Genomic DNA, 16,396 nt, shown 5'->3' with positions numbered 1-16,396 from the left:
CTTGATTTTTATATTTTGCGAACGTTTACGAATTTAAATTTTTGATATTTTTTAGTAAGTCACGAAAAATGTGAAATTTTGATATTTTATTCGTATCGATATTCTAAGGTTACATGTGCAATTCGGGATTTTTTTGAAGTGTTTTTATGTCTTTTTCTTCATTTTTATATTTTTCGGACATTTGCCAATTAAAATTTTTGATTTTTTTTTGGCAGTCACAAAAAATGTGAAATTTTGATATTTTACTCGTATCAATATTCTAAGGTCACTGGTACGATTCGAGAATTTTTTGAGGTGTTTTTATGTATTTTTCTTGATTTTTATATTTTACGGACGTTCACGAATTAAATTTTTTAATTTTTTCAGGATGTCACAAAAAATGTGAAATTTTGATATTTTATTAGTATCGATATTCTAAGGTGACTTGTACGATTCGAGAATTTTTTGAAGTGTTCTTATGTTTTTTTCTTGATTCTTTATATTTTTCAGACTTTTACGAATTAAAATTTTTCGAATTAAATTTTTTGATATTCTTCGAGCAGTCATGAAAAAATGTAAATTTTGCTATTTTATTCGTATCGATATTCTAGCTTGACAAGTGCGATTCGTGATTTTTTAAAGGTGTTTTGATGTCTTTTTCTTGATTTTATATTTTTCGGATATTTACGAATTAATTTTTTTTCCAGGCAGTCACGAAAAAATATGAAATGTTGATATTTTATTTGTATCAATATTTTAAGTTTACCGGTGCGTTTTGGGAATTAATTGAGGTGTTATTATGTCTTTTTCTTAATTTTTATATTTTTTGGACGTTTACGAATTAAAATTTTTTATATTTTTCGGGATGTCACGAAAAAATCTAAAATTTTGATATTGTATTTGTATTGATATTCTAAGGTGACTAGTGCGATTCAGGAATTTTTTGAAGTGTTTTAATGTCTTTTTCTTGATTTTTATATTTTCTAGACGTTTACAATTTAAATTTTTAAAACTTTTTAGGTTGTCACAAAAAAATGTGAAATTTTGATTTTTTTTTCGATTTAAGAAAAAGAAGTAAAAACACCTCAAAAATTTTTCTTATCGCACCAGTCACCTTAGAATATCGATTGGAATAAAGTATCAAAATTTCACATTTCTTTGTGATTGCCTAAAAAATATCAAAAATTTTAATTCGTAAACGTCCGGAAAATATAAAAACCAAGAAATATACATGAAAACACCTCAAAATATTCCAAAATCGCATCAGTCACCTTAGAATATATATACGAATACAATATCAAAATTTTACTCTTTCTCCTTATTGCCTGAAAAATATCAAAAAATTTAATTCGTAAACGTCCAAAAAATATAAAAATCAAGAAACAGACGAAAAACACCTCAAAAAATTCCTGAATCGCACCAGTCAACTTAGAATATTGATACAAATAAAATATCAAAATATTACATTTTTTCGTGACTGCTCGGAAAATATCAAAAAATTTAATTCGTAAACATCTGAAAAATATAAAAATCAAGAAAAATACATAAAAACACCTTAAACAATTCCCGAAACGCACCAATCACCTTAGAATATCAATACAAAAAATATCAAAATTCTACATTTTTTAAGACTGCTCGAAAAATATCAAATATTTTAATTAGTAAACATCTGAAAAATATAGAAATCAAGAAAAATGCATAAAAACACTTCAAAAAAATTTCGAATCGCACAAGTCACCTTTGAAAATCGATATGAATAAAATATCAGAGTTTTACATTTTTCGTGACTGCCCGAAAAATATCAAAAAATTTAATTCGTAAACGTTCGAAAAATATAAAAATAAAAATAAAAGCCATAGAAACAACTCAGTTTTTTTTGAATTGTAACAGTCAACTTAGAATATCGATACAAATAAAATATAAAATTTTACATTTTTTCGTGACTGCCCGAAAAATATCAAAAAATTTAATTCGCAAAAGTCCGAAAAATATAAAAATCAAGAAGAATACATAAAAACACCTCAAAAAATTCTCGAATCGCACCAGTCACCTTAGAATATCAAAACAAATAGAATATCAAAATTCAATTTTTTTTCAAAGCTGCCCAAAAAATATCAAAAAGTTTAATTCGTAAATGTCCGAAAAATATAAAATCAAGAAAAATACATAAAAACAACTCAAAAAATTCCTGAATCGCACCAGTCAACTTAGAATATCGATACGAATATAATATCAAAATTTTAAATTTTTTCGTGACTGCCCAAAAATTAACTAAAAATTTAATTCGTAAACATCCGAAAAATATAAAAATTAAGAAAAATACATAAAAATACCTCAAAAAATTTTCGTATCGCACCAAACACCTTAGAATAACAATAATAATAAAATATCCAAATTTCACATTTTTTGGTGACTGCCCGAAAAATATCAAAAATTTTAATTCGTAAACGTCCTAAATATATAAAAATAAAGAAAAAGATATAAAAACACCTCAAAAATTTTTAGAATTGCACTTGTCACCTGATACGTCCAAACTTACACTGCGAATAAGATGTGTAAACAGTCGTTGTCAATTTACAAAACTGAACTAGAGTTGAGGTCAATCCCACAGAGAATTTCTTTACAGAAAAGGTTTCAGTGTCGCGTTTATTCAAATGTTGTTATATCTCCTAAATAAATAACAACGGAAAGTAAATTGGGTTTGGTTGAAATGTTATAATTACCAAAACTTGCAGTCAAAAATCCAGATTCACGACTAACAGACTATTTTGTTGTAAGGTTGATTCAGTTAATTACGAGAAACCAGGATTGTGTTCACTATAACATTCGTTCTAGTGTTCTTCCGTAATTGAGCGTCAGGCAAATCAATGTTTACAGAATCATTGCGAGTTAAATTTATCTGACACTTCTCAGCCTAATCAGATAATTATCACTCATGTTCTCTCGACCCTAGAGTGTTACTAACATTGACCCTCGCTTACAATGGTATGGTGTTAAAGTTCTTTTCTTTCGAATTCAAACTTTAACTCAAATTTGTTAATTTAGTTCAGATTTTTCCTAACTAGTATTTTTCTATCGAAAAAATACCAGATACAGGCTCATCTAATGTGTGCACTCACTAGATTATAACGATATTGAAAGCTAAAAACTACAGATTGTAAACACAGACTGCCCTTTACTCGTTTTATGGGATCGTAACTAGAATTTCGCCATGGATCCCACAACCCCAGTCGTGGTATTTAGCCATTCATGCTTTCACGTAAACAATCAGTAATGGTGAATGAAAACATGTTAAGAAAGACTTACGAAAATAATTAGCAAATCAACAATCACTTCGATAATCTGAATTCGAACTTCAAACTGATAACAATAATCGAAATCCAAAATCAAAAGCTAAGAGTCATGCGTCTTTCTTAATCGTAAAACGTAAGATAATGAATAATATCCAAAAAACGACCTAAAGTAATTCAAAATAGAATGTTTAAAATGAGTCCTAGTCGAACTAGGACTAAAATGTTGGGTGGCTCTACGGCCAAGTAACATCTTTGTCTGTGTTGTTTTACCCCATACTTGGTCAGAAGCGCACTGAAAACCTTGTTGCAAAAGTGAGAACCACCATCACTGATAATGGCTCTGGGTGTTCCAAACCTTGAGAAGATGTTCTTTTTCAGGAAACCAGCAACACTCTTTCCATCGTTCTCAGGTAAAGTAACAGCCTTAACCCATTTGGACACATAGTCCACTGCAACCAGTATATACTTCTGTCCATATGAACTCACAAATGGGTGCATGAGATCAATGCCCCACACATAAAACAATTCCACCTCCAGAATAGGTGTCATGGGTAACTCACTACGCCGAGAGATAGCTCTTTGCCGCTGGCACACATCACAACTCCTTACCACATCCATCGCATCCTGATGAATTGTGGGCTAGTAGTACCCACACTGAAGTATCTTGTGGGATGTTCGAGCACCTCCATGATGACCACCTACTGGAGATGAGTGACAAGCCTCTAAAATATGTAGCATCTCAGCTTTAGGAATGCACCGCCTGATGATGTTATTAACGCAAATCATGTACAAATATGGTTCGTCCCAGAAATACTTACCTACATCATGCATGAACCTCTTTCTTTGCTGAAATGTTAGTCCTTCAAGCATTACATCACTAACAAGAAAATTATCATAATCAGCAAACCAAGGAATAAGGTCAAGAGTTGCAGCTAATACCTGCTCATCCGTGAATGTATCATCTATTTCAAGCTCAAGCTCTTCATTCTTTGCAGCCTCCAACCTAGACAGGTGATCAGCTACCTGGTTCTCACATCCTCTCCTATCCTTCACTTCAAAGTCAAACTCTTGGAGAAGCAGCACCCATCGGATCAGCCTAGGCTTGGCATCTTTCTTTGCCATGAGGTATCTCAGGGCAACATGATCTGTATGAACTATCACCTTAGTGCCCAACAAGTAAGCTATGAACTTTTCAAACGCATATACCACCGCCAATAGCTCCTGCTCAGTGACTGTGTAGTTTCACTGTGCCCGATTCAGCGACTTACTAGCATAGTAAATTGGATGAAACATCTTGTTGCACTTTTACCCCAACACAACTCGTAGCGCAATCCCACTAGTATCACACATTACCTCAAACGGCTCCGCCCAGTCTGGGCCAATGATCACTGGTGCTGAAACCAACTTTTCCTTTAGGTACTCAAATGCTTTGAGACATGCCTCATCATAGACAAATTTCACCTCCTTCTCCAAAAGCTTGCACATGGGGTGTGCAATTTTGGAGAAATCCTTAATGAAACGCCTATAGAACCCGACATGTCCTAGGAAGCTACGAACACCCTTCACACAGATTGGTGGAGGTAATTTTTCAATCACCTCAATCTTGGCCTTGTTGACCCCGATTCCTTTCTGTGACACCTTGTGTCCAAGGACTATGCCTTTCTTTACCATGAAATGACACTTCTCCCAATTCAGCACTAAGTTGGCCTCATCGCATCTCTGTAGGGCCTTACTAAGATTCAACAAACCATCATCGAAAGTATCACCTACTACAGATAAATCATCCATAAATACCTCTAAAGTGTCCTCCACCATGTTAGAGAAAATGGACATCATACACCTTTGGAATGTGGCTGGTGCATTACATAGTCTAAATGGCATGCGTTTAAACGCAAAAGTGACATAAGGACATGTAAATGTGGTCTTTTCCTGATCTTCATGAGCAATTGATATCTGGTTGTAGCCAGAGTATCTATCTAAGAAACAATACCACCCTTTACCTGCAAACCTATCAAGCATCTGGTCCATGAAAGACATTGGGAAGTGATCCCTCAAAGTCCACTTGTTCAGCTTCCTGTAGTCCATACACACTCGCCATCCAGTGACTGGGTTCTGCGGGACTAACTCATTCTTGGCATTTGCCACCATAATCATAACGCCCTTTTTGGGCACACATTGCACTAGACTGACCCAATGACTATCAGAAATGGGATAAACCACCCTATCATCTAACCACTTGATTATCTCTTTTTTAACTACCTCCTGTATAAGTGGGTTTAGCCTCCGCTGGTGTTCAATGCTTGGGCTGTAGTCCTCCTCAAGCTGAATCTTGTGGGTGCATATACTCGGAGGTATTCCAATTATATCAGCAATGGTCCACCCAATGGCCCTTTTGTACCTTCTCAACATTTTGATCACCTCCTGCACCTACTTTTCATTTAAATCTGCAGCCAAGATCACAGGTAAAGTGTTATTAGTACCCAAAAATACATACATGATGTGACATGGTAACTGTTTCAGTTCCAGCACTGGTGGCTCCTCGATGGATGGTTTTGCTGGAGGGCTTGGACTGTTTTTCAAGTCCAGGTCCAATTTCTTTGGAGCATACGAGTGTGCTCCCATACCCTGCAAAGCATTCACAGTCTCTACATAATCTGACCTGAAATCAGCTTCGAAGTTCATCAGCATTGCAACTAATGTTTCAACAACCATCCTCTCTTCAATGGGTACTCTCATTTCTTCATCAGGAACCACCTCTATTGCAGATACTACATTCATATCTTGTGGTTTTTTCATTGACCTGAAAATATTGAACTTTACCTCGTCCGTGTTGAGTTTGAACTTCAACTCTCCTCTCTCAACATCCACCAAAGCTCTTCATGTGGCCAAAAAGGGTCTTCCAAAAATGATGGGAACCACAAAGTCCACTTCACAATCCAAGATCATAAAATCAGCTGGAAAGATGAAGGTGTCCACCTTAACAAGTACGTCATAAAGGACTCCCACTGGCCACTTTACTGACCTATCAGCCATTATCAACCTCATCGTTGTGGGTCTTGGAACTCCCAATCCCAATTTCTTGTAGATGGCTAATGGCATCAAGTTGATGCTGGCTCCTAAATCACACAAAGCTTTTGCAAACTTAATTGACCTAATGGTGCATAGGATAGTAAATGCACCTGGATCTTCCTTCTTCTGAACCAGAGATATGGTAGCAATGGCTCTGTAATGATGAATATCGTTAGTAAAATCAAGGCTTACAGTTCTCTTGTTTGTAACCAAGTCCTTTATGAACTTGGCATGTCCTGGCATCTATTCAAGAGCTTCCACGAGTGGTATGTTATTTGAAAGTTGCTTCAACATGGTGATGAACTTTGTAAGTTTCCTATCTTTAGCTTTCTTTTTGAGCCTTTGAGAGAAAGGGGGAGGTGGTATGGGAATCTGCTGTAAAGGCAGGTTTTCCTCGACCTCTTTCTCCTTTCCTCTCGTAGGTTGTGCTTTAGGCTAAGGATCCTCCAAATCATCCACCTGTTCAGCTTCATCCTCTTCTCTGACAGCTTTCTCTAACACCTGTTCATGTTTAGTACCTGCAGAAATAGGGTCAGTAAGAACTTTACCACTCCGGTGGCGATGGCCATGCAGTGTCCGTCCTTCTTAGGATTTTGGATGGTGTCACTTGGTAGTGACCCATTCTTCCTCTGATTTAGTGAGGCTGAAAGTTTTTTTTAAAATTAAAATTTGGACCAAGTCCATTCTATTAGCAAATAAAAATTCATCAGATAAAACTTAGGTCCAAAAGTGACCCAAGTCCCAAAAACAAAAATAGCACAACCAAAAAGATACTCCATTAGGAAACAAAGGAAGCTACAGCCGCAATGGCTGCTTCTTCTTCATCTTCAAACAAATCGACGGCTCCCCTGGAAAATTCAAGCACTTCGTCATTGGAAGATCCTCCGGGTGATCCGTCTACCTCGTCATAGCCGCTAGATCGATAAAGATCCAAGTATGGGTTGTAATCACCTTAACATCAAAAATTCTCACTGATGTCATGATTCAACAGCCATTGAATACTTCTTCTACTTGTATGTGGACGATCTGAACCTGGGTTATTAACAAAGCTGAAATACGCCAAAAACAATCAGTGACAGAGCGGTGTAAGATGAGTATCTTGTCTTTACTTCATTTATGCAATTTGGTACTCAGTCTTTTGATTAGTCTCATCAACAGGTTGAACCCCATCGGGATTAATATCACTGTTTAAGGCGACACATCTTGGACGTTGTAACCAAACTATTTATGGCTCGGAGATCAATAGTACATCTCCTATCCCTTATATTGTTGAAGATGATTTATCATTCTAAACCTATTGTAATTGTTGTTCTCATCCATTGTAGCTTCTGTTTTGCACTTTCCTAATCCTCAAATTAGGTATATTTGTTTTCTCTAGTTGCAATATTGTCCTAGCCTTCTGTGATAGATCCTGAATGTTATGATATTGTTGTTTCTCAATTCCTACACAATGAACAAACGATTTAGTAAAAAAATCAGCTAGGTTGTTTCCCTCTATGAAAGTATGGACCACTTCCACTCCAGGTTCTTTATCAATTGCTTAATGGGCCTGACTTCCCAAGCGATCTTCCATGGAACCTCCCACACTCCATTTAGTGCTTTCTGAGCTAACAGAGAATCAATTTCTATAATCAAGGGTATCAAGGTCTTCTAAATACAGTAATATAGTTCCCTCTTTAATTGCTATGATCTCAGCCTCCAAAATTGAATCCTTGGTAACCTCTTTAGATTTTGCATACACCAACTGCTGCTCAATTTTTTTAATAGAGGTGGTGTGAGAGTCCACTAACTGACTCATGCTCGAGAAATCACCTCTCATTTCTTTTACCCCTACATCAGTTGATTCAACTTTCTGGAGTACCTTAGCCATCATGTCTTCCAGCTTAGACCCGCTGGAACTACCATTTGCCCGGTCTCTATTACCTGGGGGAACATAAACACCACTGCGATCATTCCTATACCTATCTTTGTTCCAGTTTCCCTGATCTATATTTGCTGGCCTATCATATTGACCATCCATAGCATAGTTCTGACCTGCATTTCCAGAATTGTAACCTTGATTTCCAGAGTTATAATTCCGGAAACCTCCTTGGTTCCCTAAGTAGTTACCTTCCTCATCAAGGTCAATATCCTGATCCTCATACCTGTTTTGCTGTCCCACAACATTTACCTTTTTAGACTTGGCTATGATATGCTTTGTGAGCAGATCTATTTGTGTCCGCATATATGCCATGCCTTGGTCCCTTTCTTCTTCTCTCTTCCTCTGTTCAGCTGAAAGCTGAAATGTATAACCAAGCTCTCCTACCTCTGCATCTCTAGTATGCCAAGCCATGTTGTTCTTTGACACTTCATCTAATAGCTGCATGCTCTCTGAGAATGGCTTTCTCATGAATAAACCTCCACAAACTGCATCAACAACATGTTTAGTGACATAGTTTAACGATCTATAGAAAGCTTGTTCCAGATGTCTCTCAGTAAGATCATGGTTAGGACATTTCTTCAGCTTTTGGCTGAATCTCCACCAAGTGTCATGCATTGCTTCTCCTGGTAGCTGCTTGTGTGTACTTATCTCGTCCTTCATCTGCAACTCTTTTGATTCTGGGAAGAATCGTTCCAGGAAAGCTTCCTTCAGCTCCATCCATGTTGTGATAGAGTCGTCTAGAATCTCATTCAACCAGTTAGTTGGCTCTCCGGTAAGAGACAATGGAAACAGCCTCAATCTCATCGCTGTTTGGCTCACTCCAGGAATCTCTTGTGACTTACAATTCCCACAAAGTTCATCAGATGATGATTTGCATCATCACCAGTCCCTTAAACATACCTTTCAAGTTCAACAATTGAATCATAGTGCTAGTAATTGTGAACTTAACACCTGGAGGTAGTGCAGGTAACACTATAGCTCCAGTGGCTCCAACTCCATCCAAGTCATCATCTTCTTCTTCATACATCATGTGGGCTGGATGCTGAGGTCTACCCCTTGGGGCTATTGGTTGGCGTTGGGGAAGGATTAATCCTTGCACCCCTCTCTTATCATCTACTGCCCTAGGCTGATTGATTCCAGCATTTTCCTGGATACCTTGCCTAGGTTGATTGATTCCAGCAGTTTGCTCGACATTCCTTGCAGCATCAATTTCATCTTCTAAGCCCTATTTGTGCCTCTGAGCCTCTAGTTCTTGTGCATTAACCATCTTTCGAATAGTTCTCTGAAATTCAGGGTCGTAAGGAAGCAATGGGGCTCCTTTACTTCTAGTGTTGGGCATGCACAATCGGACTCACATGAAAGAGACCCAACCACAGAACAAAACGTAAAATTAGGAAATATAACTACAAATCGAATAAAAGCTAGTAAAACACTTCTAAATTAAAATTCCCCGGCACCGGCGCCAAAATTTGATACGTCCAAACTTACACTTCTAATAAGAAGTGTAAACAGTCATTGTCAATTTACAGAACTCAACTAGAGTTGAGGTCGATCCCGCAGAGAATTTATTTACAGATAAGGTTTCACTGTCGCGTTTATTCAAATGTTGTTATTATCTCCTAAACAAATAACAACGAAAAGTAAATTGTGTTTGGTTAAAATGTTATAATTACCAAAACTTGCAGTAAAAAATCCAGATTCACGACTAACACACTATTTCGTTGTAAGGTTGATTCAGTTAATTAAGAGAAACCAGGATTGTGTTCACCATAACAATTGTTCTAGTGTTCTCCGTAATTAAACATCAGGCAATGTTTACAAAATCATTGCGAGTTAAATATATCTGACACTTCTCAGCCTAATCAGATAATTATCACTCATGTTCTCTCGACCCTAGAGTGTTACTAACATTGACCCTCGCTTACAATGGTATGGTGTTAAAGTTCTTTTCTCTCAGACTCAAACTTTAACTCAAATTTGTTAATTTAGTTCAGCTTTTTCCTAACTAGTATTTTTCTCTCGAACAAATACCAGATACAGTCTCATCTAATGTGTGCACTCACTAGATTATAACGATATTGAAAGCTAAAAACTACAGATTGTAACCACAAACGGCCCTTTACTCGTTTTACGGAATCGTAACTAGAATTTCGTCATGGGTCCCACAACCCAGTCGTGTATTTAGCCACTCATGCTTTCACGTAAACAATCAGTAATGGTGAATGAAAACATGTTAAGAAAGACTTACGAAAATAATTAGCAAATCAACAATCACTTCGATAATCTGATAATCTGAATTCGAACTTCAAAATGATAATAATAATCGAAATCCAAAATCAAAAGCTAAGAGTCATGCGTGTTTCTTAGTTGTAAAATGTAAGATAATGAATAATATCCAAAAAACGACCTAAAGTAATTCAAAATAGAATGTTTAAAATGAGTTGTAGTCGAACTAGGACTGAAATGCCAGGTGGCTTTACGACACTTCTACGGCTCGTAGAGGGCTTCACAGACCGTGAAACCCTCCGTGATCTTCCCTTGGAAACTCCCCAAAAGTTGCTCTTCAAACTCGATCATTGGAACTTGCATCACGGGCGAGGCCACAGACAGTCATTAGGGACCACGACTCGTGAACTTGGTCTTGGTCTTTTCTTGACCGATCCAAATTTCAACTCTTCGAAGTCCATCTACTGGTTCATCATCACGACGGGTACCACGGTTCGTAATGACCTTCACTGCCCATAAAGGTGCCCGTGACTTTAACTTGGCCCCACACTTAACAACTTCTTTTAACCTCTTCTCTGGTTCAACATCACGTTCACAACCACGGTCCGTAATGAGGACCACGACCCGTGAAGTTGGTCGTGATCTTCACTTGTTCATTCCACTTTCAGCTCCTCTCAAGCCTTCACACTAGTTCAATTTCACGGGCTCAACCACGGACCGTTATGAAGGTCACGGTCTGTGAGGTTGGCCGTAAACTTCCCTTAGTCATCATCATTCTTTGCTTCTTTTTCCACTTTTCTACACATGCCAGATTCTATCTGCATCATTAACAAACATATCAAAGTATACAAAAATAGACTTAATTATAGTATTAGTTCCTTGTTTTTAAGCATCAAATGTCCCAAGATTTCGCGGCACATCATCAACTTAGATTTTTGATACGAATAATTATCAAATTTGACATTTTTTCGTGACTGCCCAAAAATATCAAAAATTTTAATTTGTAAACACCCAAAAATTATAAAAATAAAAAAAAGACATAAAAACACATTAAAAAATTCCTGAATTTCACCAGTCACCATAAAATATCGGTACCAATAAAATATCAAAATTTCACATTTTTCGTGATTGGCTGAGATATCAAAAATTTAAATTTGTAAACGTTAGAAAAATATAAAAATCAAGAAAAGGACATAAAAACACCTCAAAATATTCCCGAATTGCACCAGTCACCTAGAATATCGAATGAATAAAATATCAACATTTTACATTTTTTCGTGACAGCCCGAGAAATATAAAAAATTTTAATTCGTAAACATCTGAAAAATATAAAAATCAAGAAATAGACATAAAAACACATCAAATAATTCCCGAATTGCACCTATCACCTTAGAATATCGATACGAATAAAATTTCAAAATATCACATTTTTTCATGACATCCCTAAAAATATTTAAAAAATTAATTTGTAAACATTCGAAAAATATAAAAATAAAGAAAAAGGCATAAAAATGCCTCTAAAATTTTCCGAATAACACCAGTCACCTTAGAATAACGATACGAATAAAATATCAAAATTTCACATTTTTTTCGTGACTGAACGAAAATATCAAAAAATTTAATTCGTAAACGTCCAAAAAATTTAAAAATAAAGAGAAAGATATAAAAACACCTCAAAAAATTTCAGAATCGCACATGTCACCTTAGATTTTCGATAAGAATAATTATCAAAATTTCACATTTTTTCGTGACTACACGAAAAAATCAAAATATTTAATTCGTAAACGTCCGAAGAATATAAAATAAAGAAAAAGACATAAAATATCTCAAAAAATTACTAAATCAACTAGTCACCTTAAATATTGATACAAATAAAATATCAAAATTTTACATTTTTTTGTGACTATCCGAAAAATATCAAAAATTTTAATTTGTAAACATTTGAAGAATATAGAAATCAAGTAAAAGACATAAAAACACCTCAAAAAATTCCCGAATCGCACCAGTCACCTTAGAATATCGATACGAATAGAATATCAAAATTTCACATTTTTTCTTGAATACTCGAAAAATATAAAAAAAATTGATTCGTAAACGTCCGAAAAATATGAAAATTAAGAAAAATACATAAAAATACTTCAAAATATTTCTGAATTGTACCAGTCACCTTAGAATATCTATACGAATAAAATATCAAAATTTCACATTTTTTCGTAACTGCCCGAAAAATATCAAAAATTTTAATTCATAAACGTCAGAAAAATATAAAAATCAAGAAAAAGACATAAAAATACCTCAACAAATTTCTGAATCGCACCAGTCACCTTAGAATATCGATACGAATAAGATATTAAAATTTCACATTTTTTCGTGATTGTCCGAAAAATATAAAAATATTAATTCATAAACATCCCAAAATAATAAGAATCAAGAAATAGACATAAAAACAAATCAAAATATATCCGAATCGCACCAGTCACCTTATAGTATCGATACAAATAAAATATCAAAATTTCAAATTTTTTCGTGACTTCTTGAAAAATATCAAAAGTTTTAATTCGTAAATGTCTGAAAAATATAAAAATAAAGAAAAAGACATAAAAGCACCTTAAAAAATTCCTGAATCGCACATGTCACCTTAGAATATCGATACAAATATAATTTCAAAATTTAACATATTTTGATGAGTGCCCGAAAAATATCAAAAATTTTAATTCGTAAACGTTCGAAAAATATAAAAATCAAGAAAAAGACATAAAAACACCTAAAAAAAAATTAAGAATCGCACCAGTCACCTTACAATATCGATACGAATGGAGTATCAGAATTTCACATTTTTTCGTGATTGCCTGAAAAATATCAAAAATTTTAATTCGTAAATGTCCAAAAAATATAAAAATAAAGATATAGACATAAAAATACCTCAAAAATTCTCAAATCGCACCTGTCACCTAAGAATATCGATACGAATAAATAATCAAAATTTCACAGATTTTCGTGACTGCCCTAAAAGTATAAAAAAATTTAATTCGTAAACGTCTAAAAATATAAGATCAAGAAAAAAAATATAAAAACACCTGAAAAAATTCTCGAATCAAACTAGTCACCATAGAATATCGATACTAATAAAATAAAAAAATTTCACATTTTTCTGTGACTGCCCGAAAAATATCAAAACTAGTAATTCGTAAATGTCCAAAAAAAAATAATAATCAAGAAAAAGACATAAAAACACCTCAAAAAAATTTCTGAATCGCACCAGTCGCCTTTGAATATCGTACCGAATAGAACATAAAAATTTCACAATTTTTCGTGATTGCCTGAAAAATATCAAAATATTTGATTCGTAATCGTCCGAAAACTATAAAAATCAAGAAAAAGACATAAAAACACCTCAAAAATTCCCGAATTGCACCTGTCACATTAGAATATCGATACGAATAAAATATCAAAATTTCAGATTTTTTTGTGACTGCCTGATAAATATAAAAAAATTTAATTCGTAAAATTCTAAAAAATATAAAAATAAAGAAAAAGATAAAAAAAACACCTCAAAAAATTCTCGAATCACACCAGTCACCTTAGAATATCGATAAGAATAAAGCATAAAATATTTATATTTTTTCATGACTGTCCGAAAATTATCAAAAATTTTAATTCGTAAACGTTCGAATAAAGAAAAAGACGTAAAAACATATAAAAAAAATTCGAAACGCATCAGTCACCTTAGAATATCGATTCAATTAGAGTATCAAAATTTCACATATTTTCGTGATTGCCTAGAAAATATCAAAAATTTTAATTCGTAAACATCTAAATGTTAAAAAAATCCCTAAAAATACATAAAAACACCTCTAAATATTCCAAAATCGCACCAGTCAACGTAGAATATTGATATGAATAAAATATCAAAATTTTACTCTTTCTAATTACTGCCCGAAAAATATCAAAATATTTAATTCGTAAACGTCCAAAAAAGATAAGAATTAAGAAAAAGACATAAAAACACCTCAAAAAAATTCCTGAATCACACCAATCAACTTAGAATATTGGTACGAATAAAGAACCAAAATTTTACATTTATCCGTGACTGCTCGAAAAATATCAAAAAATTTAATTCGTAAACGTTCGAAATAATATAAAAATCAAGAAAAATACATAAAACCACCTAAGAAAATTCCCGAATCGCACCAGTGACCTTAGAATATCGATAAGAAAAAATATCAAAATTCTACATTCTTTCAAGAATGCCCGAAAAATACCAAAATTTTTAAATCATAAACATCTGCAAAAATATAAAAATCAAGAAAAATGCACAAAAATACCTCAAAAATTTTCTGAATCGCACCAATCACCTTTAAATATCGATATGAATAAAATATCAAAGTTTTACAGTTTTTTGTGACAGCCCAAAAATATCAAAAATTTTAATTCGTAAACGTCGGAAAAATTTAAAAATAAAAAAGTCTTAAAAACAACTCAAAAAATTTTGAATCGCACTAGTCAACTTAGAATATCGATACAAATAAAATATCAAAATTTTAAATTTTTTCGTGACTGCCAAAAAAAAAAAAACAAAATAATTCCTAAATATCCGCAAATATATAAAAATCAAGAAAAGTACATAAAAACACCTCAAGAAATTTTTGAATCGCACCGTCACCTTAGAAAATCGTTACGAATAAAATATCAAAATTCTACTTTTATTAAGACATCTTGAATTCACGAATCGCACCAATCACATTATTATATCGATACGAATAAAATGTCAAAATTTTATATTATTTCGTGACGTCCGGAAAAAAATCAAAAATTTTAATTCGTAGACGTCCGAAAAATATAAAATTCAAGAAAAAGACATAGAGACACCTTAAAAAATTCCCAAATCGCACGAGTCACCTTGAATATCGATACGAATTAAATATCAAAATTTTACATTTTTTTTACTACCCGATAAATATCAAAAAATTTAATTCGTAAACGTCCAAAAAATATAAAAATCAAGAAAAATCCATAAAAACAGCTCAAAATATTCCCGAATCGCACCAGTCACCTTAGAATATCGAATGAATAAAATATCAACATTTCACATTATTTCGTGACAACCTGAGAAATATCAAAAAATTTAATTCCTAAACGTCCGAAAAATATAAAAATGAAGAAATAGACATAAAAACACATCAAATAATTCCCGAATCGCACCTATCACCTTAGAATATCGATACAAAAAATATTTCAAAATATGACATTTTTTCGTGACAGCCAAAAAAATATTTAAAAAATTAATTTGTAAACATTCAAAAAATATAAAAATCAGGAAAAAGACAGAAAAATACCTCCAAAATTCCCGAATAACACAAGTCACCTTAGAATAACGATACGAATAAAATATCAAAATTTCACGTTTTTTGTGACTGAACAGAAATATCAAAAATTTTAATTTGTAAACGTTCGAAAAATTTAAAAATAAAGAAAAAGATATTAAAACACCTCAAAAAATGCAAAATCGCACCTGTCACCTTAGATTTTCGATAAGAATAATTATCAAAATTTCACATTTTTTTTGTGACTACATGAAAAAATAAAAAAACTTAATTCGTAAACGTCAGAAGAATATAAAAATAAAGAAAAAGACATAAAAACATTTCAAAAAATTACTAAAGCAACCAGTCACCTTAAAATATTGATACAAATAAAATATCATAATTTTACATTTTTTCGTGACTACCAAAAAAATATCAAAAATTTTAATTCGTAATCATCCGAAAAATATAGAAATCAAGAACAAGACATAAAAACACCTCAAAAATTTCCCGTATCCCACCAGGCACCTTAGAATATCGATACGAATAAAATATCAAATTTTCACATTTTTCTTGACTGCCCAAAAAATATCAAAAAATTTAAT

The 16,396-nt window shown here is 33.4% G+C and overlaps 1 protein-coding gene across 1 annotated transcript; it reads right to left on the bottom strand.

The window, feature by feature from the left end:
* Window positions 1-6,149: 6,149 nt before the first annotated feature.
* On the bottom strand, window positions 6,150-6,584 carry LOC125850010 (uncharacterized). Its single transcript, XM_049529935.1, has one exon. The coding sequence runs from the start codon at window positions 6,582-6,584 to the stop codon at window positions 6,150-6,152; it is 435 nt and encodes a 144-aa protein (XP_049385892.1).
* Between the last annotated feature and the right edge of the window lie 9,812 nt (window positions 6,585-16,396).

Source organism: Solanum stenotomum, unplaced genomic scaffold (assembly GCF_019186545.1).
Source record: "Solanum stenotomum isolate F172 unplaced genomic scaffold, ASM1918654v1 scaffold12674, whole genome shotgun sequence".
Lineage (NCBI taxonomy): Eukaryota > Viridiplantae > Streptophyta > Magnoliopsida > Solanales > Solanaceae > Solanum > Solanum stenotomum.
Note: the sequence above shows the minus strand (reverse complement) of the source record. Positions and strands in the feature narration are given on the sequence as shown.

What these genes read in the sequence shown, in the direction of transcription:
- LOC125850010 (XM_049529935.1), bottom strand. Translation starts at nt 6,584, where the DNA reads ATGCCAGGACATGCCAAGTTCATAAAGGACTTGGTTACAAACAAGAGA.